The 27,236-nt window shown below is 40.7% G+C and overlaps 1 protein-coding gene across 2 annotated transcripts in view; it reads left to right on the plus strand.

The window, feature by feature from the left end:
* KCNAB1 (potassium voltage-gated channel subfamily A regulatory beta subunit 1) overlaps positions 1 to 27,236 on the plus strand; it is a 292,960-nt gene that overhangs the window by 186,528 nt on the left and 79,196 nt on the right. For both annotated transcript variants that reach the window (XM_045583626.1, XM_036444322.2), the window contains exon 2: positions 15,560 to 15,603. In XM_045583626.1, the coding sequence (XP_045439582.1) occupies positions 15,560 to 15,603 (44 nt within the window). The remainder of the gene's footprint in view (positions 1 to 15,559; positions 15,604 to 27,236) is intronic.

Genomic DNA, 27,236 nt, shown 5'->3' on the forward strand with positions numbered 1-27,236 from the left:
AAAAAAAAAACTTCACACAAGCTCTTTACATAAACATATACTTTTGGCCTACCAGTATTTTCATTGAAAATATTTATTTTAGGGATTTCTGTGTAATTATCAAACTGCCCCGAGTTAAATAATTAGGATCTCAGTAGTTGAATTTGCATTCCTTCAACATCTGCTATTTTAATGATAAATCTAGAGTTTATTTTTCTCTCCCTTTGCAGACAAAAGAGGCAATGATCCATAATTATCTAAAATGTGTTCAGTTCAACTGGTAGAGGTTGGGACACTGGAGATACCTTAACTGAGTTAGATCAATGGAGGCTATGATCCATTAGCTTGCTTCTGGCAATTGCCTATATAAAGTGCCATAAAGGAAGGCTAAATCCTTGTAATTAGAGACTGGATTATAGTATGTTACCATGGGATATGCAATACTATCTAAGACACAGTAGTTGACAGAGATTACTTTCTAAATTCCTTTGTTTTCTTCCCTTTCTGTTATGGTAATTATAGCTATGAATATTATTTCAGGAAGTGTTTTAATATTTCTGCAGGATTATACTACACTAGCCCATGTTTGATTACAATTTTTCATGATTTGAGCTTAAAGTCTTCATTTAACAAATGTTTGTTGAGGATCTATCCTGCCCCTGGCCCTGTACTGAGCTCTGAGGATATGAGTATAGATGGCATGATATTAAGCTCCTACTACTTACATGTGGGTGGTGGGGAAGACATTTCTTGGTTTCCTATAACTGATCTTATTTTTCTCTAAAATCTCCATTATTGCTGATGGCAGGTGATGGGGGCACTTAAAACATCCCATTCAAAGCAAATTCTATCCTTCTGATTTCAAGGATCAAACTCACCTTAGGGAATCTCTCTCCCTTTTCCTTCTTTCTTCCCCAAATGGTGTCAGTGACTGGCAGAAAGCTTGGGAAACTTCCTGGCCATCACCAGCCACATGAGGTTAGTGTGAAGCTTCTCCTTGGAGCTTGAAATCCTCCTGGGTACCCTGGGCCTAAGGAGTGAGTGTTAGTCCTGAGAGTCTCGCAGACATCTCTGGTTATTGCTAATCTCTCCTTATCCTCTGGACAGTTTTACCACAGTGGGCAGGTTGGGGGGAAAGTGGAAATGGGCAGGTTGGGGGGAAAGTGGAAATGGGTAAGCCTAGACACTCACTTCTGACTTATTTTTTCCTTTCTTCCTGTCTCCTGCAGAAAGGGAATCTATTTTCTCTCCAGTCTAAGTTGCAAGGTCACAATGGATTAGATTAGGGACACCACATAATTTATCATCCCAAGTATGATACTTTTGAAAGTAAAAAGGACGGATGGTTCTATGAATAATTAATTGTGCACCAAGCAACAGGTATAATCAAACCCCAACCTGGGAAACCAACATGAATGATCTCTAGTTAAGAAGGATCAAAATTCACCTATCCCACTTCCAGATTTAGGATTTTTTTTTTCTCTGTGCCACAATGGTTCTTCCTAAGTAACCATGCACAGTAAGATAGCAAGAAATCTCTCAGGAAAAACTTTGTGTATCCTGGAGTTCTTAAAAGAATGACTACCTGGCCCTGACCAGTGTGGCTCAGTTGGTTGAGTAGAATCCCATGCACTGAAAGGTTGCTGGCTTCATTCTTTTTCATGGCACATGCCCAGTTGTGGGCTCAGTTCCTAGTACAGGGCATGCAGAAGGCAGCCAATCGATGTTCCATTCTTACTTCAGTATTTTTCTCTTTCTCCAGTTCCTTTCTTCTCTCTCTAAAAATTCAATTAGAAGTCAAGCGAGAGAGGAGAGAGGAGAGAGGAGAGAGGAGAGAGGAGGGAGGAAAGGAGGGAGGGAGGGAGGGAGGGAGGGAGGGAGGGAGGGAGAGAGAGAGAGAGAGAGAGGAGAGAGAGAGAGAAGAGAGAGAGGAGAGGGAGAAGAAGAAGGAGAGAGGAGGAAAGAAGAGGAAAGGAAGGAAGGAAGGACGGAAGGAAGAAGGCAGGAGATGCAGGGATAGGAGGAAGGAGGGAGAGAGGGAGGAGGGAAAGGGAGGGAGGGGACTGGAGGGGGCGAGGGGAGAGGAGTGAGCGATTAGGAACCTGAAAGAAAGAAAGAAAGAAAGAAAGAAAGAAAGAAAGAAAGAAAGAAAGAAAGAAAGACCGCCTGCGTGTACTAATATGTATATACAAGAATCTGGTAACATCAATAGCCATTGGCTGAATCCAATAATGCAATCAGTGGAAGAAGTAAGTAGCTTTTCATGGGGGCACTTCAGGTTTTGAGTAAATTGTGTAAGGAAAGCATTCCCAGCAGATGCACATGCAAGGAGCTATTCTCCCTATTCCTGGGAGTCATAGTATGCTAATCCCTCCTCCACCACAGGCAACACTTGGTCATGTTGGCCATCTCCATCTTAGTGAGAATGAGTTCTGACTTTCCTGAGAACAGAATTTGATTAAAGGAAAAGAGATGGAGCCTGAGAACTAGAGCCACTTGAGACCAGAGGGAGCAAGAGAGAATACCATTAGAAAAGGAAAGGTGTACAGAAAGGGGAAACAGGAACACTGAGACAGTTGGGAAAGATAGATATGTGCCCCCAAGATTGTACATCTCTGCCTAGGAAAAGAGAAGTTGAGCTCGTTGTCAGCAGCATTGCAAATTATGGCTCCCATCTCTCTGTCTCACCTCAAATTGTACTGTTCCCCTCTTCACAGTGGCCTCCAGCACACTCACCTCCTTTCTGCTCCTCAAGCTTGTCTCACCTTTAGGCCTTGCTAATCTCTCTGCCTAAAGCTTTCTTCCACAAGATCTTTCCAAGGCTGCTCCTTCCTATCCTCAGGTCCCTGCTCAGATGTCACCTCTTCAGAGGGGCTGTTGCTGATCACCTTGTCTGTCCCATCTTCCAGCTTTATACTTTCAGAGCACCTCGCATTTGTTGAAGCTATTTTCTATGCCTACTTGTTTACTGTGAGCCAGCCCACTAGAATTTAAGCTTCCTGAAGTCAGGAATTTGATGTAGTCCTTGAATCTAAAACAGTGCCTGCCTAAACAGTTGGTGCTCAATAAACATGAACTGAGTGAATCTGTAATCCACTTTGCAGAATGATTTATTTATGTCCGTAGCTCCTTGCCCACAGTAGCTCCAAAGTGTGTGTTGGATTGAATTACTCCAAAAATCTCTCTTGACCCAACCTTTTCCAGGGTTTCTCTTTCAAACTTTCCTTTCAATTCCCCTTTCCAAACCCTTAGCCCCATACCCCTATAGCATGTAGTGAACATGGTCTGTCAAGGCCCCCTTGGTCATCCAATCGCCAATCTGCAGATCACACGAATTAATTTTTTTTTCCTTTTCTCAAAAGAGGAAAAAATGATGAAATCAGTTCTCTGTATTTTAAACAATGTGAACTGTACATTTCCTTCTGCCTACTTTCCCCCCTATGGTTTCTGTAAGAAGGCTGCTTGGGAGAGGAGTGAGATGAGTGGCAGTTCACCACCTCCCACTGCTGCCATGGCATCAATCACAGAGACTGTGGAAAGCTACAGCTAGGGGTGGGCGTGGAGGGGGAAGTCCATAAAAGACATCAAGAGGATTTGGATGCCTATCAAGAGCCACAGAAACTCGTTTTTCTTTCATCTCTAGGCCTCCAAAGTGTGCCCAAGCCAGGCAGAGACCCTCTCCCTGCCCGTCTCTCTTGAAATAGCTAACTGTTGGCTCATTTCGGATAGGCAGGGCATGTGAAGGCAGCGTGGGACAGTGGAAGGAGCACATACTTCCACAGCAGAAAGAATTCCACTTCTGCCTGCCATGTGCGAGATGGGTGGGATCTTGGCCTGTTATTTAACCTCTCTCAGCCTCCACTTTCTCATGAATAAAATGAGCACAAAAGTGCCTACTTAGAACGACTGTTGGCCTTTATATGCAGGAATTATGTGTGAAAGCACCTAGAATAATGCGAGCATCTAGGTGGTTTCCAGTGATTACAAGTAAAGCTGCCTATATGTTATGTGTGAACATAACTTTTCAGTTCACTTGAGTAAATACCTAGAAGCGGAATTGTTGAGTCATATGGTATGGGCATGTTTGACTTTACAAGAAGTTGTCAAAATGTTTTCTAAAGTGGGCTGTACCATTTTGTATTTCCACCAGAAATATATGAAATCTCATTTGCTCTTCATCTTTGCCAGTACTTGGCATTGTGTTTGGTTGTGGTTCTGTCTTTAATCTTATCCATTCTAGTAAGTGTGTAGTGCTATCTCATTATAGTTTTAATTTGTTTTTCCCTTATGACTAATGATGTTGAGCATTTTTTCATATGGCTCATTTGCCCTCCAACTATTTTCTATGGTAAAGTGTCTGTTCAGTATCTTGGCCATCTTTTACTTTTTTTGCAGGTATTTTCTTCCAATCTGTAGCTTGTCTTTTTATTCTCCTAACAGTATCTTTCATGGAGCAAAGTTTTAAATTTTTGTGAAATCCAATTTTTAAATTTTTATGGATCAGTTTTTTGATACTATTTCTAAAGCTTCCTGCCAAACCTAATGTCTCACAGATTTTCTCCCATTTTTTCCCTTAAGTTTTGAAGTTTTAAATTTTACATTTAGATCTATGATCCATTTGAGTTCATTTTTATATGAAGTAGAAGATTTTTATATATTTATATACACACACACACACACACACACAATTGTCCCATTTGTTACAGCATCATTTCTTTAAAAGACTATATTTTTCTTTATTTGATTGTCTTTGCACCTTTATAAAAAATTAATCGGTTGACTACACTTGTGTGGAGCATTATTTCTGGCTTGTCTGTTTTGTTCCACTTAGTGTCTATTCTGTTCCACTTAGTTTCTATTCTGTTCTATTTATATATGATTCATTCCTTTTGATGACACCACACCGACTTGGTTACTTTATATTAAATCTTGAAATCAGGTAGTGTGATTCATCAGGTAGGGTCATTCTAATTTTGTTCTTTCTGAAATTGTTTTGGATATTCCAGTTCCTACATCTTGCCATGTAAATTTGAGAATCACTCTGATATTTATGAAACATTGCTAGGATTTGAATTGGGATTATATTTACTCCACAGATCAAATTGAGAGGAATTGACATCTTAACAATGTTGAGTCTTACAATCCATAAACATGGCATCTCTTCATTTATTAGGTCCTCTTTCATTTTTTTCTTCAATGTTTTGTAACTTCTAGCATACAAACAGTGCCCAGATTTGGATAAATTTTTAAATAAATATTTTACTTTTAGGGTGCTACTCTAAATAACATTATTCTTTTGAATTCCAAATGCCAGTTGTTCATTGCTAGAAATACAATTAACTTTTATATCTTGACCTTATATCATTTAACTGGACTAAATTATTACTTCTAGGAGCTTTTTCATAAATCTTTGGAATTTTTCTATATAACAATCATGCTGTCTTCAGTAAGAGACTGTTTTATTTGTTCCTTTTTAAAATCTGCATGCCTTTGATTTTTTTAATGCCTTATTGTACTATGATATTAAATAGGACAGTTGAGTCTTAATAGTCAATCTAAACCCAAAAGAATTAAAACTAAAATAATATATAACTCTGGAAGTTTACATCAAGAAGGTAAGAAAGGCTTCTCAGACTTACTCATGTGAGCATTCATTTAATCAATGAAAAATTTATTTGTACCTCATGGTGCAGACTGTTATGAGGAAGTCAAATATAAACCAGGCATGGATCCTAACATCAAGTATTTGTAGTTGTGAAAAGACAGTAAAACATGAACAATAGTTACTACATACAGTTAAGAAGGTGAGAAAGTGGGTTAGATGAACAGAGAAAGAACAGGAGAGAATCTAGAAGCAGAACAGGTAAAAAGTCATTTGTCATAAAAGTATGACCTGATAGTGGCTGTGAAGAAGCCAGGATTGGGGGGTCAGGGATGTGCAGAAGTAGGCTCTTCAGGATTTACTGATTGCAGAGGCCAAAGAAGAGGGGAAAACAAAGGAATCTTTGGGAATTAAAATCTATTTTTGGAGGGAGAGGAGAGGGGAGCCACAGATTGATATTCCAAATTTGAGGGATGTGTGTACTGCAGATTCAGATGGTGGGCTGGCTGGAACTAAAGGTTAAGATCTAAACATAGAAGTAGACCTTGGTCATGATTCTCTCTCTCATGCCTGCCCAAGGCTCTGAGTCTGTAAATACTAGAAGGCTGGCCTTGGCCCTCCCATTGAAGCAGGGACATAGTTAGCTGGAAAGGCAGGGGAGAAGAGGAAAGGTATGAGTAGGGTTAGGAGGCATCCTGCCAAGCAGGTTCCCAAGATCCAGCCCCTTGTAAAATTAGAAGAAGGAGATGTCCTAACACCTCCATTGGATGCGAGAAGAGTGAAAGGCCACAGTGTTTCCTGTGTTTCTTCTCTCAGGGAGAGCGTAGAAACTCATTTTGCAGAAGAGGGAACCTGTGTGAGGTGAATGAGATTCCCACAGCAACCAGGAGCTCGCAAAGCTTGGATCCAAACCTGTGTCTGTCTGGTAACAGCTTGCGCTTAGAGAGTATTTACCATGTGCCAAGTACTATCTTACATGCGTTTTTCCTCACAATCACCCTCTGAGGTAGTTTCTATTATTACCCCGGTAACAGATGGGGCACAGAGAGGTTCAGTAACTGTCCCCAGGTTTCACTGATAGTGAGGGATAGAAGCACTTCTGCACTATTTGTACTTGTGCTGGCCTGTGATTTCCAACAAACCATACAGCCTTCTTTATCCACAGCAAGATGATAGCATTAGAACACCCACTGTGAGCATCATGGAACACCTACTATGCACCTCACACTGTGCTAAGCAGATGTCTCAGTCCCTTCCCTCACAGATCTATCTAGTATGAAAGGAGAAAACCTCAAACACAATGTGTGTAACATATTCCATGATGTATGGCACTCTGAAAGCAGATCTCAAGGCTATGGACACAGAGAGGAAATAGGCATGAATTTTCTGTTCCTCTGTCAAGGAAAGCAGAAGGCAAACTAATGTATTATGGCTGAAAGCATTTGCTTTTGATTAAGTGGCTATTTAAATACCAACCTGCCTTTCACCCAGGCTCCTGCCTCAGTCTGCATTGCGCTGCTGACTTTGCTTTCTAAAGAGAAAGAAACTCCCCCACAGTAAGTGGAATTGAAAAGATGTGGAGCATGGGACTCCTCCTTCCGATGCTTTTGTTTGTTTCATTTGCCTTTGAAAACTGCACATCTCATTATAGTGGAACTAATCATAGTTCTCATTACAGTGTGGATGCCAGGGAAGGCTAGACCTTTGCTTCAGCAGGTGTGTGTATGATATTTATATAGGAAGATGATCATTCTGTTGTGAAGAGAGAGGTGACCCTGAGCAAAATTAGGAAGGGGGCAAAGTGTATTCTTCCCTTTGGGGACTTGCTTCTTCTATTCCATGTCATTCCCCCTTCCATTTCTATCAGTATTTCAGTGCTTTCTCTCTTGATTATACCTTCAAATACCTCCAAGCTGATGTAAGAACAAAGGTCTGAAACGCCTTCCCACTAAGGTGTAAATGACAGGTAATGGGGTGGGCAGTCCCTGCTGCAGGTGGGTGGATGCTTATATACAAGAAGAGATAACACAAGCACTGGGATGAATTTGGAATTAAATTCAGCAGGGCTTAAGAAATATTTTTTAATTTACTAAAATTAAACAAATTGGGATATTAAGTGCCAATACTATAATTTACATTATACACATTTTAAATAGTAGGAATTGGGAATTGCATATGTAATATTGCTTTCAAATATGTTTTAGGATTGTCTCTCCTCTCATTTGAAAAAAGATCCTTGTAAACTCACGTTGCTTTGTGGCAGATGGATGCCCCAAGAGGCATTTTAAAAACAACCTTTATCTTTCATCTGCATCCAAGATTCTTCATGCATAGATCCCTCTAGCAGTTCATTGAAACCTACAGACTATTCAGAAAAAGAGCTTTTAAATACACAACAAAACATACAGGAGTCCATTCAATTCAAATACAATTCAAAGTATTTATAATCCAAATTTGCAACCCCATGAAACGTGCAAATAACTTTCTAATTTCTGAAGCAACTGAGACAGAAAACTACCTGTAATTTATTGATAGCAAAATCATGGGTAATGTAAATACTTCTTGCCTATGGTCATATTTGAAGGAAATGCTACATTTTAGTTAAGTTGGTGAAAAATGAAAATGTATTTTTTTCTATCCCAAGTTCATGACCTATCCCTTCCAAATTATATGCCCCTGAGTTAGAGGTTCTAGATTCTTCTGATTTAAGAATGAGTTATTGATTTCCAGCTATTCTGGTTGCTTTGGATACTTGAGATAGAAAAATAGAATCAATGACTAGACCTGAATGAATATTTCTCAATCCCTACCTCACTCATGCAGAACTCACAAGTTTGGATAATGCCACCCACACAGCATCATGTCCCATCTTCATTTCCCACTCCTGGTGACTCCAAAAGAACTATTCTAAATTCCTCAAACCCACATGACTTCTCCAAACTTTGCCAACAAATTGCCACCTTCTCCTTTGCCTCTCTTATTTATCTTTATCTCCTAGTTCCTACTTTTCTAATGATTTCTAGCAAAATGACTCACGGTGCATTTAATAGATTCAGGATGGTTGCAATATCTAAACATGAATCCACAAAGTAAAAGGATCATGAGATCGAGGAGTGTGGGCCTCCTATCAGCTTCAGTACCTGAATTCAATGGTGGAGATATTACTTTTCATAGGAAATAAAGAAAGGCCAAAAACAAGGAGCACTTATTGAACAGTGAAATGTGCTGGGACTAGTGCTGCATTTATATTTTCTCAATCTCAAAAAAAAAAAATATGGGCTATTAAGGTTTCCATTTATGAATTAGTAAAGAGGCTTACCAAGGCTAAGTAATCTGTCCAAGGTCACACACAAGCATTGTTTCTGCACCTCCGCTCTCCTCAGTCAACCCAGCTACATTCCCACCCACAGCACCACTGAAGTGACTGCCACAGAATTCAACAGTAGGCCATGCTGCTGAACTGTAAGGGCACTTCTCTGCCCTCCCAGTACTGGACCTCCCCACCCTGTTCAAACCATCTCCATGTTGGCTTCTACACCAACACTTTCCTGGTGTCCTTCTGCATCTGTACCACTCCTTCCTATGCGGCTGCTCGCTGCCACCTAGGATATTGGAGCTCCTCAAGGCTAGGTTTGTGGCTTTCTTCTTCAGCTGAGCATGGTCCCCTTTGGCAGTTGACCCCAGCCCATGGCACCTGTTACCCTAGACACCTAGAAAATGTCTCTCCGCACTCTGAGCTCCAGGCAACTAGCTAGGATGTTAATGCATGTTTGCCTACATGCCCAAAGATGAGTCAAACCCTCTGTTTCTCAAATGAACCCTAATCTAGTGAAATTTTAGCTAACTACATTTCTTCATCCAGCTGCCCAAGTCAAAAATCTGAGAATGACCCATTACTCCTCCTTCTCTTTCAGCCTCATTTTCAACCAAACAGAAAGTCTTACAGATTTTAATGGATCAGAATATCTGGAATCTTCCCCATTCTTCTATGTCCACTAAATCCAATTTTAGGGTACCATTATTTCTCATCAGGATTTCCAAAGCAACCTCCTATCTCCTCTTCTGGCATCCCTTTAACCTATTTTTGCTGTGGGTCCTCCCCCCCCCCCCCCCCAGTAGTTTTCCATTACTCCTTCATAGTAAGACCAAAATTGGTAGCATAAACTAATCAGAAAGGCCCTGTTTGATTCACTTCCTGTCACTCCCCCAGATTCATTTGGAGTCACTCTGCACTCTACTCTTCCACTGCCCTGTATTCTTTCACTTCTTCAATTACTCATGCTTCTTCCAAACTCTGAGCCTTTGCACATGCTGTTCGCTCGGCTCATCATGCTGATCCCTACTCCTTTTATTAAGTAACCTCCTACTCCTTCATTGGTTCTCGGATTACATGCTGCTAGAGAAGCTTTTTATAACCATCCAGCCAATGTCAGCTTCCCCAACATCCCAATTTTACACTTAGGGGCTCACTGTCCTTTTAATTAGGATTATAATCAAATAACAAACTCACTATGTAACATCATACCATTCCCCTTTCTTTGGTGTACACTCCATGAGAGCAGCAATTATCTGCTACTTAGCCCACTCCAATACCCTAATATGAGGCTTTGTATATAGTTGAAACTTGGTACATCTCTACTGAACTAATTAATTAAGTTGAAGTCTCTTTTTTTTGCCATACTTCTCCAGACTTTTTTAGAATGATACAGATCAATAGGTGATTTTATATGTTCAAAAAAATAAGAATTTACATAACAACTGACAAATGACTTAAACCTGTAACTCAAAGAATCTAAAAGAAACACATTCTACTGTCTTCCTACTTCAATAAAAAGTAAAGAATGAAATAAAATTCCATTGTGCTATTTGTCAGTGCCTGCCATAAAATCTTGGATTTTTGGTTTCCAAATGAGTCATTATTCACTTATCAACAGTGATGAATGATGCCTTCATAAGAAAGCATATTACAGGTTGAAATCACCTTCCTGGCAATCACAATGTATGTTCCTGGGCAACCATCAAAAGCAGCTGACTAGCAAATGAATATTTTTTTTGTGTTCTGGATTTTTAAGGAAAGCTTAAATGTACATTTCTTGTTTTTTAAAATTTTTCCATACCTCAGATTTGACTAGTAACTTCCAAGTGAGGCACCCCATGACAGCAGAGTGTGAGTTAGAGGGATAGAAAAGTGTTTAAGTAGAGTGAGACAGCAGATGATGTAATGATCTGAGCACATGAAAGCGGGTCAAATCGAAACATTTCTGCCAGCCTGACATGGCCACCAGAACCCCTTACATGGGCTTTTAGTTGTCCCTGTTGTGTCAACCTTAAATCAAATGCAAGGTAACTATTTTAGCTAACTACATTTCTTCTTCAAGCTACTTACAACTGAGAATAATGTCTAAAATGCAAGTATTCAGAAGCAATCAATTTAAAACAACACATTTGGGCTGCTAATCTGCTGTTAGAATCTGTAATTTGTAAAGGAATGGTGAGCATAAGGATGGCTTGTAATGCTGGACCTACATGATGCTTTATTTCAGTTCTCAATGCTTCATTATTGCCTTAAAATCAAAGAAAGCCTGCTGGATGCACAAAAGATGAACTTTTATTTTGACTTAAACAGGAACAGATACTAATGCTTCATTATTGCCTTAAAAATCAAAGAAAGCCTGATGGATGCACAAAACAACACCAGGAATTATATATAGTTAATGCCTCTGCCATTGCCCTAAAATAAATTCAGCCAAGTATTCACTAAGTAATAGACCAGGCTCCAGAAAGAAAGGAGAAATACCACCACTGAGTTCTCAGAAGCAATATCTCTTCTCCGGGTAACTCTTTCCTGAAGTTTTTATTTAAGACTGAGGATTTCCAAAATTTGACTCACAAAGCTCAATGTCCCATGTCCCCACACTGATGTCATCCATTTCTAATATTAGGTGCGGAGCAGCTCAGGTTCACCCGAGAAAGATGAGCTTTTATTTTGACTTAAACAGGAACAGATACTAAAAATGAACATGCTGAGGCTTTCTTCTGATATATCTGACACTGTTAAAATAGTTAAGTCCATGCACTGGAACTAGTATTTTGAGTCAAACGAGAAAGGAATTCAATCTAATTGGAAATTGGATGTGCATTTTTATGCAGCCTCAATTGTGCAAATGCGGAGGAATTAAGAAATAAAATGAGCCAAGACTGGTTTGGCTCAGTGGATAGAGCGTCGGTCTGCAGATTGAAAGATCCCAGGTTCTATTCCGGTCAAGGGCATGTACCTTGGTTGCGGGCACATCCCCAGTAAGGGATGTGAAGAAGCAGCTGATCGATGATTCTCTCTCATCGATGTTTCTAACTCTCTATCCCTCTCTCTAAAAAAATCAATAAAATATATTTTTTAAAAAGAAATAAAATGAAGACCTATAAAGCTATTTGTTGTGCAGTGTCACACCAAGATCATAAAGTGCTCACAAAAATTCCATATGGTGAGATAATGAAGGTTCCTGGGCATCTGTTGTAGCCCAGCATGTTGTGTAAACTTGGCCGTTGTGGGTGGTATAGCCACACAAACAAGCTTTGGAATGATATATGTTGTACTCGTTAGCTCAAATGCATCCAGTAGGTGCATCCTATTGTCCAGCAGAGCTTAAATAGATTAGCCTAGCTGGACAATCGCCATGTCTCCAGTGAGTACTACACAGACCTAAACCCAGGCAGAAGGATGCAGATGTGCCATTTGGAACTGTGGAAATTGTGTTGGAATTCCATGCCATGAATTGGAGGGAGCTAATTCCTCCTCCCCTGTCCATCTGCAGAGTAAGAGGCACCATCACGTGCTGAGAGTGCTTTATGAGAAAGAGTCTCACAAAGATAACGCAGCCCTGGACAAACTCGGGGCAATGGACTAAGAGGTATGGCTTGTACACAGAAAATGCCTTTCATTTTAAAAGCAACCACCTGAACACGGTAACCATTCCCTCAAGGGTGAAGATATTTTTTTAAAAAGAGTTAAAGGATATGAAAACATCGTGGCTCGTGGAAACCAGTTTGGCTTAGTGGATAGAGCATCAGTTTGAGGACTGAAGGGTCCCAGGTTCGATTCTGGTCAAGGGCATGTATATTGGTTGTGGGTGCATCTCCGGTAAGGGGGTATGCAGGAGGCAGCTGGTCAATGCTTCTCTCTCATCAATGTTTCTGGCTCTCTATCCCTCTCCTTTTCTCTCTGTAAAAATTCAATAAAATATAAATTAAAAAACAAAACAAAAAACCATCGTGGTTCAGTGCAGAACCTATCACCACCACACCTGAACTTTTCTTACGGTGCAAAATCTGCTAAGACTTTCATTCCAGAAAAGCTGGCCTGGGAGTTTAAGCAGCGGTGGCAAAAAATGGGCCACGTTTAGTACTTGCTACTTTGCAGTTTGTTTTTGCTGACGGTTCTCAGCTTCCTCAGATTGGTCCTTCAAACCCATAGCAGAGTGATTATCATCTTCCTAAGTCACTGTCATAGGTCAGGTCTCCCCACCTTCTGTGCCCAGTGACATAACCTTGCCCTATTTGAGCTTGTGATAAAAATGTCGTGCGTGCTCTACATAATTTTCTGTACCATGTCCCTCCATCCTGTTGTTCTCAGAATCATTGAATGATCTTAAAATAAAAATCCTTACCTAGATTTCCCTCTCCCCACATAGGTATGCAAATACAATCCTGAGATAGTAGTCTCCTTCCCATGTACTCCCAAAGACCCTGGGCCTGCTTTCTCCCTGTATCCGCATGACCTGGACACTACTTGGAATGTGCCCACCTTGCCATAAATCTTTGCTGACTCGTCAGTGTTGAATAAGTCCACCTGGAAGACTGCTCATCACATTTACGTATATGCCTTTGTTGTAATTTTTTATTCTCCCCACTATTTAGCTTTTGCTCTTAATTCCCATTCTTAAAATCAGTAGACTTTTAGACTAAAAGAAAGATCTTCTGGTTGCACAGCCTGTAGTTTTCTGAGAAACTACTAAGAGAATAATATTTTTGATGTACAAGTATAATTTAAAAATAAATAAAATAGATCAAATAATAACTTCTTATACAAATTATTTTCATGGAGAGGTCTGATTATTTTTCGCTTCGTACAGCAATTCAAAATATTTTTCACAATCCCCTTTATGCAAGAATTTCCTTTCAGTTGGACATATCCAATTCATACTGGAAAACTCAGCACTATTGCTGAAACCGGTTTGGCTCAGTGGATAGAACTTTGGTCTGCTGATTGAAAGGTCCCAAGTCTGATTCATGTCAAGGGCATGTACATTGGTTGAGGGCACATCCCCGGTAGGTGGTGTGCAGGAGGCAGCTGACCGATGTCTCTCATCGATCTTTCTAGCTTTCTATCCCTCTCCCTTCCTCTCTGTAAAAAAAAAATCAATTAAAAAAAAAAAATATATATATATATATATATATATATATATATATATTAAAAACAAAACGAAAAACTCAGAACTGTGTCTGTGAAGGCTGAGCAGAGGCAGAAGGCACCAAAACTAACTGTGGCTTGCTGTTGTGTACTGCACAACACTTTAGCAGACGTTGTCATGTCACAGGCCCATAACAGTGATATTGGATGAATGACAATCTTAATGTCCCATCATTCTTATGAAGAACTTGAACCCCATAGGAAGGAAGTGACTTCTCCAAGATTAGCTAGCTAGTTGGGTAAATGGGATAGAAACCAGGCTCTTTCAACTCTGCAATACAATGCACTTTGGACTCTGCTATCAAATTAAATGTGTTGCTTAGGTGATTTTGTAAACGATAACAACAAGTAGAGGAAAGAAAAATGGTGCAAAAATGAGAGCACAAAATACTAACTCTGATCCAGGGAGGACCCGGAGTTGCTGAGCAGGGCTACCATTGGATATGTTTGTGGGTGCTGTTTTGTTTGGGATGGGGAGGAAAGTTGTGTTCTCATAAAGGCATCTGATCAGAATATAAGGGATGTGGGTGCTTGAAATATCAGGGGGATCACTTTATAAATGATATTTGTCTAACCACTGTTGTATACCCGATACTGATAACAAAATAATATTGAATATAAACTGTAATTGGAAAAGAAAATTTAAACAACAAAAAGGGGTACAATTTTCTGCCAAGTTTCCGTTATTTAAGCTTCACCTCCTCATTTTGAACCTCCCTACAAAATTCTGTGAGGCATCCTCTCTGAGAATTTGGTTTCTGCTTTGACAGCAGTTAGATGATGGGTTCGGTCTGGAACTCCATGGACACACCTTCCAATAAACACTAGAGTCCTTGCTTAGAGAGTGAAAATATATTTCCTTGCCCTGGTAAATTTCAGGGTTGAAAAGCAAAGGTGTTAATGAGGGGAAAAACAATCATTTACAAAAGGACTGTCTTGTTTTTTTATACCAATTTTATGTAGCACTTTATAAAAGATAATATAATTTATTTTAATTAGCCTGAAGGATTTTGTATTTGTTCTTTTAATCATCTCCATCCACTAGTATCGATAATACTCTACTTTGGAGATTAGGTTATCAGTTTCTCAGCCAACAAATATATATTAAGGGTCCACTGGCATCAGGCTCTGCCAATGAATTACTAATAAATAATGAATGCCTGGTTGGTTAATGAATAAGATATAGATCTTGTCCTCAAGGAACTCAGATTCTAGAATGAGAAAGACAATTTGTAAGCAAATTAATAAAAACTATCATTCAGGGCTGCAAAGCTGTGTTTGCTGGAGACATTTGTTCTTGTGCTGAGCTTGAGCAACTTCTGAGCTCCTAGTGCAAAATAGAGAGGAACAAGAGCGTCTCCCCAAGGCCACAGCCTGTGCCTGGAGCTCTGTCTCTACCACAACTCTAGTCAAGCACCATGTCATCAAGGTGAGATAGAATCTTCATGATTAAATGTACACAGTGCCCTTGAGGAAACAATGACCACATTGTTCCTTTGTTTTTATTCCAGGAATCTTGGAAAATCAGGACTCAGAGTTTCTTGCTTGGGTCTTGGTAAGTACTCATGGTATCATGTAAGGTGGGCTGGGAGGTGGAAGGTTGGGGAGGATACTATAAAGTGATTGGTGTACAAGTCAGGACCCCATTTAAGGTGAGAAGGGCTTTGTGACCAGCCTTGTCCCAGTCCTCCTTCTGATCCTTTCCTGCCCAACACAGCCCCTTGCCTCTCAGGCCCAAGGAGGCCTGGTGCCCATGATGCCTTAGGGGGGCATCCAACAGGAAGAAATCTGATACTAATGTGCACCCTAGAAGAAGACTCAAGTGTTACTTCCAATTAGCAAATGGGAAGGACCTCATAGCATTTGTGTACTCAGTTTATCTATAGCTTATCTGAACTTTTTCTATCCTTATTTTCTCTTTGCCTAATTTCTTCATGGATTTTTCTGTATTGTTATGTATTTTAGATTTTAGATATTTTTATAATCTACTTTACATACTGTGAGGACAAGGTGATATACATGTGAAAGTTCAGGGGAAGGTTTCTTGATTCCTATTGAATGGAAGAGTGGAGACCAGGGAAAGAATGGTAATGAATAAATAAGAGATAGTGGCAACAAATTCTGCCTCCTTTCACTGTATTTCAAAGATATTAAGGTGAATGAGGCCTAAATTTTTCTGATTCATTCTGATGATCTGATTTGGAACCTAAGGGAGGACTTTATTCACTCTAAGTCTAAGGGAACTTGCATTTGCTTAATTTATAGTTCTGATCTTGTTACTTTTCACTTCTGTTTGAAAAGAGACTCACTATCAGGAACCATCTAGCCTTAGTTTTATGAGAATGTACTTAATGGTAAATAATTAATCACTATCTATTATTGAAAGAAACTCCCTATAAATACAAATTATGAAATATGATAATTTAAGAAAATACAAATTAAGAAATATAGTAAAAGATCATTGACCAATTATCTCATAGAGTCAGTTTCTAGGGCAGAAAATAATTTAGTCAAAAGTACATAGAAAATTCCACCAAAGACCCTTAAGACTAAAAAATTGCAGGTGTCCATGAAGTGCTACATGTAAATGAATGTCTGGAGGGCAGAGAGCAGTGTTTTAAAACCCCATGTGTGTGAGTGGAGGGGTGAGCTTTGGAACAGACGATTCAGGAGCAGAAGTCCTAACTTGAGCTTTGAGCTTCTCTGAGAGCCTGAGCACTTGTGATAAGACACTGTGTGAAAAACAGGAGGAAGCAAGGAAGTTCAGGGGCTGACTGGCTTCATTCAGAACAGGTTAACAGAGCTTGACAGCTTGAATAAGCATTCTTTAAGAACTGCTCTGAGCTACCTCTGTAAGCCAGAGGAGACAAAAAAAAAATTCAGAGAAAGGAAAAATGCACCTGCCTTAGATAATTAGTCATGCTCTGCAGACCCCAGCTGTCCAACCCAGAGGAAGCTGGGTTTATTGCTGTGGACTTGGGATGTCAGCAAAATCACAGCCCATGTTCAACCGAGGCTTTGGAAATTAAGCATCATAGTTCCAAGTTATCACACAATTATATTGGAATACTCTAAAGGCCATAGTTTAAGCTAACCATTCTGACTTTCTTCTCTATGAGAGGACAGGATGGGAACTTCTAGCTCTGACAAGCTTTCTTTCAATGAAATAGGAGCATGTGTAAATGAGAGCGGGCAGGTGAAGTAACTCGAGGATGAACTGAAAATACATTTGGAGGAATAAACTCTGCCAGTAAGCGAAATGGGTAAAAAGAATTAAATGGCCAAACCCACTTGTGTGTTGCTTTGGCTGGCCTGTTTATAAATACACTGATGGAAAAGAGTAAATCCACAAAAGGGTGACTGAAAATTGCCTCAGTCTAGTGGGAGGTAGGATCATCTTCTCAGAGAGGAAGAATAGAATTATGTACTCATTCATTCATTCATTCATTCATTCTGAGCAAATATGTAGGAAACTAGGCACTATGCTATTATGGGGGATACGTGGGTGAAAGCAGCAAGGCCTCTGCTTCAGATTGCTCCCAGTTTAGTAGGATCAGGCATGCAAACACAGACAGTGCCAGAGTGGAGTCTGGGACGAATCGAGCACAGGGTCTTTGGGACAGCTTCACAGGGAAGGTGCTATAGAGCTGAGACTTAAAGGGAGTTATCAAGCAGAGAAGGTGGTGGAAAAAGAGGGCAAATAATTCAAGACAGAGGGATCAATACATGCAAGTACCAGTTGGGGAAACATTAGAATATTATGAGTGCATGGTGCTCAGGAACCTTAAGAAATGAGCTAGAAAAGAAAGCTGGGCCTGATGGAGAGAGCCCTTGTTTGCCTTGCTAAAGCATTCAGCTCTTGTCTTCCAAGTTCCTCCAACTCCTACGGCCCCAAGGTCTCAGGGTCGCTTGGAGGAAGAGAGACAGACAAAGCTCCACCTCTCTCCGCCCTCCTCCTTCTTTCACCACAACCTCCATCCAAGTGGCTTTAAAAAAAAAAAAGTAAACTAACTTTTTAAATGTAAAATTTTAATGTAATAAGTAATAACCATTTTTAGAGCAAAACTGAACAAAAAGTACAGAAAGTTCCCCTTCTCCCACATACATATAGCTTCCCCCACCATCAACATCCCACACCGGAGTGGTTGGTACATTGGTTACCATTTTACATTGACACATCATTAGCACCTAAAGATTGTAGTTTACATTCGTTATATGTATAACTATTGGTGTTGTACTATGACTTTGGTAAATGTATAGTGCATGTATCCACCATTATATTATCATACAAAATATTCCCTGCCCTAAAAATCCTCTGTGCTCTGCCTATTCATCTCTCCCTTCCTCCTAAACTCTAGCAACCACTGATCCATTACTGTCTTCATCGTTTTGCATTTTGCAGAATGTCTGATAGTTGGAATTGTGGCCTTTACATATTGGCTTCTTTCACTTAGAAATATGCATTTAAGTTTCCTCCATATCTTTTCATGGCTTAATAGCTCATTGCTTTTTAGTGCTTCACATTCCATTTTGAAGGGACTGGGGAAGCATCCTTCTGCCAAACAAAAGTTTACAACTCTGCTGTAGCGTGTGAAAAACCATTTTAGAACTTGGATCAGGAGTAGGACATGATCAAACGTATTAGAATTGTTTTCTGGCAGCGATATAAAGGCTACATTAGAGGGGGAAGGGTTGTGACTGGAGACAAGGCAGACAATGAGGCAGTGGTATTAAAAGTGGACCAGAAGGAGATGATTATTCAGATTATTCAGGAGGAAGAATAAACAGAACCTGGTGACCTCAGGGTGCAGAATAAGAAGTCTCCCTGAACAAGGAAGGATGCTTGGGTTCCTGGATTGGGCATGTAGTGGATGAGCTGAAACCTCAGGAGGAAGGCCAGGAGGGGACAGTAAGAGGAGGAAGTGGGAACATTGCTAGGGAGTGGTGATCAGAGAGCCTGTGACCTTCTCCAGATACCCAGAGGGAACTCTGGGCTGTGAATAAAGATCTGGGAACTTATAACAGTGATGAACCCAAGGATGTACTTAAGGCCACCTGCATATTCAGAGGGTTGAGATATTTGCCCAGGTTTAGGACACCTGCCTATGGAGTTTGCCACATGACATGCTCCCTGAGAGCAGAGACGACCTCTGCCTTTTCTACACTCCTATTGTACCTTTAGCAGATCACAGTATCTGGCAAGTAGTAGGTGCTCAAAAATATTTATTGAATGAATATCTGCATAGATGGATCAGTTGCTACAGAATGACAAAGTGCACTGTGTATTAGTGAAGATCCAGCAGAGGTCAGAAATCATGAACTGCTGAGGTCCAGCCAACTCAGTTCTTTGGTTTTCTTCAGCAGCACTTCAATGCAGAAACAGAGAAGGCCACGTGAAGGGAGGTGAGGAGCGGAGATAGGGGTCAGCCAAGCAATGAGAATTGCCCCCAAAGAAAGTCATGGACAAGGGGTCTACCATGCCATGGAGTCCAGGCTGGGTCAGCTCAGAGCCTTCTCAGCAGGGCTCTTACTTCTGTCATTACAAAGAGGCATCCGCCTACATTCTGAGTTGCTCCTTAAAGTCTCGCATGAATAGAAGAAGGCCCGTCTGATTCACGCCATGGGAGGCGACACACCACTGTGGGTAGCTACTCCTATAGGTGCTTGAAAGGGGCTGAATTTACCCGGCACCACTTACTTTCAGGTGAGTGGGCTTCCTTCCAGATGAAATGCTCACAAGAAAAAGGTCACGTGATGATTAATTTTATGTCAACTTGACTGGGCCATGTTGTGCCTGGATATTTGGTCAAATGTTATTCTAAGTGTGTCCTGAGAGTGTTTTTGGATGAGATTAACATTTGGATGAGTGGATTGAATAAAGTAGCCCTCCCCAGTGTGGAAGGGTGGCCCTCATTCAGTCAGTGGAAGGCACGAATGCCTAGTACAAAAAGGGGGACCCTCCATCCAAAAGGAGGGGACTCCTTCTGCCTGACCACTTTGAGCTGGAATGTCAGACCTGTCTGGCCTTTGGAATTGAACTGAAATATCCTCTCTTATCAGGCTTGAGCCTACTTGCTTTTGGACTAGAATTTATATCATCCATCAGCTCTGCATGGCCTGAATATACTACAGTTTACAGATGGCAGATCTTAGGACTTCTCAACCTTCATAACCAATTCCTTAGAATAAATCTCTTTGTATATGTACATGCATATTTAAATATCATATATATTTACATAAATACATTTGTATGTTTTATAATATATTACATATTATAATTATATAGAAATGTATGAATATATCAATAAGGAATTCTATAAAAATTATAGGTTTCTATTTCTTTGGTGAATCCTAACTAATAAAATTATTTTGCTAGTTTTTAAAAACATCACCCAGGCATATGTGCCAAGCTGACAGGTACTCTGGGAGTGCTGTAGTATATAGGAATATAGGGAGAGCTCAGATAGGGAGATATATGGTCATGTACTCATTTGAGCATATATTGAACACAGGTAGAATACCATCATCCTAAAAGGACTTCTGCGCTGTTCACTGATCAGAAGGACACTTTATACAGTCCTACATGACAGGGTTAGGTCTTGATCTAAGCAATAAAGAAGAGAAGGAACACTACACACCTCTGGGGCCCTGTTTTACACAAACCTCCAGGCTGTGATTCCTAGGTAGTGCCAACTGACTCCATGAATATGGAACCCCTTGGCAAACCTACACTGAACCTCTCAAGAAATGTTTCTTCTCTACTCCAGCTGCATATTGGCATTACTTGTGGTGCTTTCAAATATGCAAATAACAGCCTGGAGCAAGTGTTTTTAAATGGCTGCACTGATGATTCTAAGGCAGTGGCAGGCTTGGAATCCATTGCCCTTACCAGATGGAAGTGGATGGAGACAGGTGTAAGCTGGTATCTGGTGAGCTAGTGCCAGCAGCTATGATTTCTGCCCACTCGATAGCTGCTATCCTCAGTCCCAGACCCTGGATCTGGCCTGAGTCATTTCCACCTGAGCTGTGGCCTCCAAAAGGAAAATCTGCCCAGGGTTGGCCTGGGACTCTCTGGAGCTGAAGTCCGGGGAAGGTTCCTGGGGCTGGCAGATCCAGCTCACTCCCCTTCCATTCAGCACCTGCCACCTGGACTCACCCTGCCTATTCCCTTCCCTAACCAAGGCAACCTTCTAGTGCAAAAGCAGGGAATCATGAAAATAAGCTGGTGGCTTCTTTCTAATGTGTAGAATGTACCGGTGGCTCACCTCCCTGTTTGAGATGCTGTCACTGCACTAAATATTTTGACAACAGGAGGACGTGACTTTTAAATATTTAACATGAATGGCGTTATTTTTGTGACACTGAGGCCAATGCAAACTGGGCACCTCACCTATCATTCTAACAACATAACAACAACAATAGTATTTATAACGTGCCCCCTGAGACTCTTTAGAAACAATTTAAACAGTGCAGTTTCTTCCCTCAAAGAACTTACCAATTTTCTTGCATAGCACAAAGTAAACTGTCTGAAGACCAAAATAGCCACAGAATTTAAATGGTGCATGAATATTAAACATGAAACGGGAGAGTTTTAGGCTTGTCACTTTTCCTGGAACGTCTACCTTGAGTAAATGCCTTGGTGCACACACATTAAAAATGAATCGGCGTTTGTGTTTTTACAAAATAGTTTTAAAATGTGGCTTCTTCATTTTTTATACCTTCACAGATAAAATCCTTCTTAAGAATTGCTGACAACCTGGCAGCCTGTGCTGTCCCTTGTAGAGTGTATTAGATATGGGGGGAGAGGGGGGCAAAGGCACAGCAGCCTGAGGTTCATGGTCAGAGTTACAGCTCGGGGAAGAACTTGAGAGGAAAAAGCAGAAGACGCTACAACAACCCCAATGTGTGTGCGCACACACACCCCTTCCTGGCCCTTGCTGGAACTGATAACAATTTAGAAACATGGTCTCACAGTTAAGAGATTGAAAATTAGTCCTTGCAGTCGCCATCCCCTTTACAGACAAGAAAAACAGAGGCAGGAAGAGGGGAAATGTCACAGCCAGTGGTAGAGATCACAGAGGCCTCTCCACCAGCTACCTGGTTCCTGCCGCCCATCACCTCCAGCTTCCAAGTCCCCATAGTCACTGTCATCATCTGTGATAATGGAGGCTCTTCACTTCCTCGGCCTCCTCTTCCCAGGATGAATTAGATCCTTGGGCTAAGTGTCCTCAGAGGACACCCTGCGTTTATGTTTGCTGGGAATAACTTTAAGTCTGACTTATTTCCTGCTGGGTTATCAGCTCAGCACACATGCCTACGCCTATGCCCATTTATGAAATGAATGACTGACTGACTGACTGAATGAATGAATGAATCATAATGTGACCAGAGTTCTAAGAGAAATATGAGATGCTATGAGAACACATACAAGGACTGCCTAGGTTTGAGTGGAGGAGGTTATGGAAGATTTCCTGAATGAAAAAATATCTTAGCTGATTACTAAGAGGAAAGAGCTACTTCAAAGAGTAAACAAGCAAAAAAGCAGTTTAGCAAGACCATGATAGAGGTAGAGAGACAGAAAGGCAGAGGTAAAAGACAGAAATAACACAGATCAGGAAGTGGCCACTTTTTCTGGGGAGCAGGGTGGGAGCCTCAGGAGGCACCAGGATGTTGAAAGATGCATAGGAATCTGCCAGGCTGATGAGAGAAAGATAGACACAGGCCGTTCTTTCTGTTGAATTTTCCTACTCTCTCCTCACTCAGATCCAGGCTTGATTTGCTTTCCTGACCATCCAAGTCCAGCTAGAGACTTTCTATTAGTTCCCATCTGTCATCTCTTACTAGTATGTAGCCCTTGGGGCTATGTACTATAATTGTTTGAACATTTATCCATCTTCCCTGCTAGACTGGGAGCTCCATTATCATCATCTGCCATTTTGACCCTTTCATCTGGCATGGTTCTGGGGAAATGAAGGGAGTTCAATAAATATTTTCTAAATGAATTGATACATAGATTTTAGGAAGGGAAGCTTGAAGTCTAGACTAGCATAGCCTGGAGAAGGACCTGCTTGGGAAATAAAATGAATAAAGATGGTTTTAGAAAGATTATGAAGAGCATTGAGGCTAGACCATGAAGCTTAGAATTTATTGGTTTGTGCGTGGGAGTACGAAATATTTAACTCCACGGGTCACTTGATTAGATGCCTGTAAGGAAACTCATTTTGGTCACAGTGGTCACCAGCACATATGGCAAGTTGGAGAAGACTGGGGACAGAGGCAAAGAGACAGGCTACATATGACTCAAATATGGTCACTTTAGCAAAAGATTAAATGTGACAATCCATTGCCCACTAACTGCGAGACCGGTTCATCATACTGTGAACATATAGAGAGAGCCTGTACAGAATCCATCAGGGGGCTGTGAGCTAGATGAGGCTCGACCAAATTAAAGACAGGTAAATAAAATGTTCTAAAAGAATGAAATAAAATTTCAGGGAAAAAAAATCTAACATTGGTATCATTGTAGTAAATTACAAAGTTCTAGAATTGGATAAAAAGAAAGTGCAAGTTCCTAGGTATGCTCTTTAAGGAAAGGGACAAAGATAAATGGAACATTAAAAAACGGGCAAATGCGAATCAGACAAGTATGAACAAAAAGGATTGGGTGTGAAATTAAGAGTAAATAAAGTAGAACCAGACAAAGAAAAGATACAATAATGAGAAGTGCAGATCCATGGAGTTTCCTTAACTCTGGAGCCAGTGCACACCCACCGAAAGATTAGGAAAGAGGAGTGTTTGTACCCCAGTGGGAGTTCTCAGGCAGCTGTACCCTCATGGGGAGTGGGCAGGGCATCAGTCTTATCTGCTATGGGGAGGCTGGTAGATTTGGTAGCAGGAGGTGGAGGGGGTTACAGTTTGTTTGCTTTTATGTTCTTTGCTGAATTGCTCTGTGAAGCAGGAGGCATGATTATCTGCCGATGATGAAGGAAGAGGAGGTGGGATCTGAGGTTGAGAGAAATAGGATAGGTTTGAAATCCAAACAGTGGATAAAAATGATGAGAAACAAAAGCCTAGTAAGCTCTATGCATAGTTAGTGTAAACCAAGGAACTACAATGCATGGGGCTCAGCGGCCTGTAATTTCCTCCAGCACAGCTCAGCATCTTGGTTATAGGCGATGAGTACAGAGAGTCAAATTCATTCAGGTGTGAATTTTTGCCAGACAACTGCAGTGAAGGAAGAGTGAAGCAATAGAGTTGAGAATAGGGCAAGAGAGTCTTCTAAATGGTGAACCATATTATCCAACCATCCTAATCTTCCTGGTTAAGGAAGGAATTGAATAAAGAGACTAGGTGAACTGAAAGAAAGTAAAGAGTTAGAATACAGAGTGTGAGAAAAGGTAACTGCACAAGATAAGCCAGAGTGAGAGATTATAGCTTTTGAGAGCTAATGACCAGATTTTCAAATATTTGTAAAATTGATTTTTAGAGAGAGAGGGAGGAGGGAGAGACAAAGAGAGAGAGAGAGAGAGAGAGAGAGAGAGAGAGAGAGAGAGAGAGAGAGAGAGAGAGAGAGAGAAACATCAGTGTGAAAGCAAATCAGCAGTCTCCCACAGACCCCTTATTGGGGATTGAGCCTGCAACTGAGGCATGTGCCCTGATCTTGGATTAAAAACCAGCAACCTTTTTTGGTGCACAGGACGACACCCAACCAACTGAGCCACACTGGCCAGGGCTGATGACCAGATCTTTAATGCATATATTGGCATATAAATGAGGCACACCTTCATTCAAGTTTTCTTGTGTGCAAGTTCAACACATCTGTGGTCTTCTAGCTCCACCCATCAACATTTTTCACTGTCCCATCTGTCATTGCCTGTCTTGCAAACATGTTTTAAATTAAGGTTTATACTTGGGAGTTTGCACCCTCCAGGGTGTGCTAAATATATGTAATTTCTTTACTAGTGTAACTTTAAGAAGAGTTGGCGTTTTATTCAGATGAATTGGTGACTGCTATGTCACTTTTTCAATCAACCCACCAGAATTATATGAGGGAGATAGCAGATCCTCAATTACCTCTGCTAAGAGAGGGAACAGTGACACAGTAAATAAAAAATGCACATATATTTGTCTTTAGAATGAAATTTGCATTTCTATTTCTGAATGCTATAGACATGAAAACCTGTTAGTGAAAAATCAAGAGATGCCCCAAGTTAGTAAATGATGTAGGAATGATATAATGACCTAGTAGCCCATCTCCAACTAGACTTTGGTTAAGCTTTTAAGTCTCTCTGTTGAATTAATCATTCTAAATGGCACCAGTGGGAGAAATCCTGTCCTAACCCCATAAGTCTGATGTGTCTCATTTGTACCCTATTCTATCAGGATTTGTGGCCTTTATAATCTTGTCCTGGAAAATGAGACTGCTGATGCTCTTCTTTATTCTCCCCATTTTTAATTATGTTCACTAAGCTATTTTTGCTACAGTCATTTACTGCCACTGGGATTTTTGTGGAGGTTTAATAGTAGTAATAAAATGAAGGGCAAAGCACCAGAGAGAGAGAGTTTTGAAAGAATAGCGTGTAACCTTTTATTTGGCCAGGGCTAAAGACCCTACAAGGCATCACAGTGTCCAGTTTGGAGTCAAAGCCATGTTCAGTCTTTGCTGAATTGCTTTTCCATGTTTGGCCCTATATCTACTGTGTCTCTTCCTCCCACTCTTAGCCTCCCATCATTCTGGGAGCTTGTAAGGGGATTGAATCCATTCCAACAATGTATTAACCACTCTCTAAACGAGTTTCTAATTCTGGTTGCCAATACAATCACGTGGGGGCTTTCAAAAAATACCTGTGCCCATATGGGACAGGGCATCAACTCCTAAGAGATAATACGAACTGAGTCAGAGTTGAGGATCACTGGCCTGAACAAGGAGCTCTCCACCTCTGTTACTTTCTCATCAGATGGCTGAGTCCATCATGGAAGTTTTGTGCAATTGAGGGATTTTTTCCCATGCAGAAGACACACACGGTGACCAGGGAAATGCCACTTTTGATGCCTGGTGCAAGAAGCAAGTACCACGTGGGGTCTTTCTTTTATATTTAGCTTTGTCTTTAATTGGCCTCCAATTAAAATTCAGAATCTTGCAGCATTTTTAATGTTAATGCTTTAGTCTATTCATTACTTTCCATATATCACTTCAGAACAATCCATAATAAATAATAAATTCTCGCCCTACCTGGTTTGGCTCAGTAGATAGAGCATTGGCCTGTGTACTGAAGGATCCCAGGTTCATTTCCAGTCAAGGGCACATGCTTGAGTTGCGGACTCAATCCCTAGTAGGAGACGTGCAGTAGGCAATCAATCAATGATTCTCTCTCATCATTGATGTTTCTCTCTCCTTCTCCATTCCTCTCTGATATTTATATTAAATAATAAATTGTCCTGTGCTTTAAGATGGTTATACTGTTAGAATTGATGCATTCTCATGTTGATTATGGCTTTCCCTGTGGTTGTTGGAAAAGTTGCTTGTGTTCCTATAGAATTTCTGCTGCCTCAAATATTATCTCTTTGGAAGATAAGAAGGAAAGTAACATCTAGTGAGTACCTGTTGTATGCTCACCACTATACTGGACACTTGACATATGCTGTTAAAATTATAAAGAGCATGGTTGTGGAGTCAGACTGCCTCAGCTCAGATCCCATTTTCTAGAAAATAAACTCAAATCACAGAGTGGAAGTGAGTTTCAAATTAGATAATGCCTATAAAGTGTGTAGCACTATGCCTGGCATAATGTAAGTTCTCACAAAAGGGTTGGCTGGCATCATCATCGCCTCATTCTGTTCTCACAACAACACTAGAGCAGTTGTCATTATCCATTTTAGAGGTGAGCAAAGTCTCAAAGGTGAATCTGTTTATCCATGGACATAATCTCAGATGTATCCAAAAGAAAATGAAAATGCCTACCATTCAGGGTTGTTGCAAAATATAAGAAATAATTTCAGTGTGTTGCCTAGGACCTGAGAGGTGGTTGATCTGCAAAACTGTGCTCTGTTCTGGGTGTTGGAGGGACAGTGATGAACAAGACAGTCAGATTCCACATCCTGTGGAGATCAGGCCGACGACTCCACCCAACCTTCAGGAACCATGAGGTGTGCTACAGATCTTTTGGAGGTACATCAAAAGATCTGTGT

This window comes from Pipistrellus kuhlii, unplaced genomic scaffold, assembly GCF_014108245.1.
Source record: "Pipistrellus kuhlii isolate mPipKuh1 unplaced genomic scaffold, mPipKuh1.p scaffold_m20_p_2, whole genome shotgun sequence".
NCBI classification, from domain to species: Eukaryota; Metazoa; Chordata; class Mammalia; order Chiroptera; family Vespertilionidae; genus Pipistrellus; species Pipistrellus kuhlii.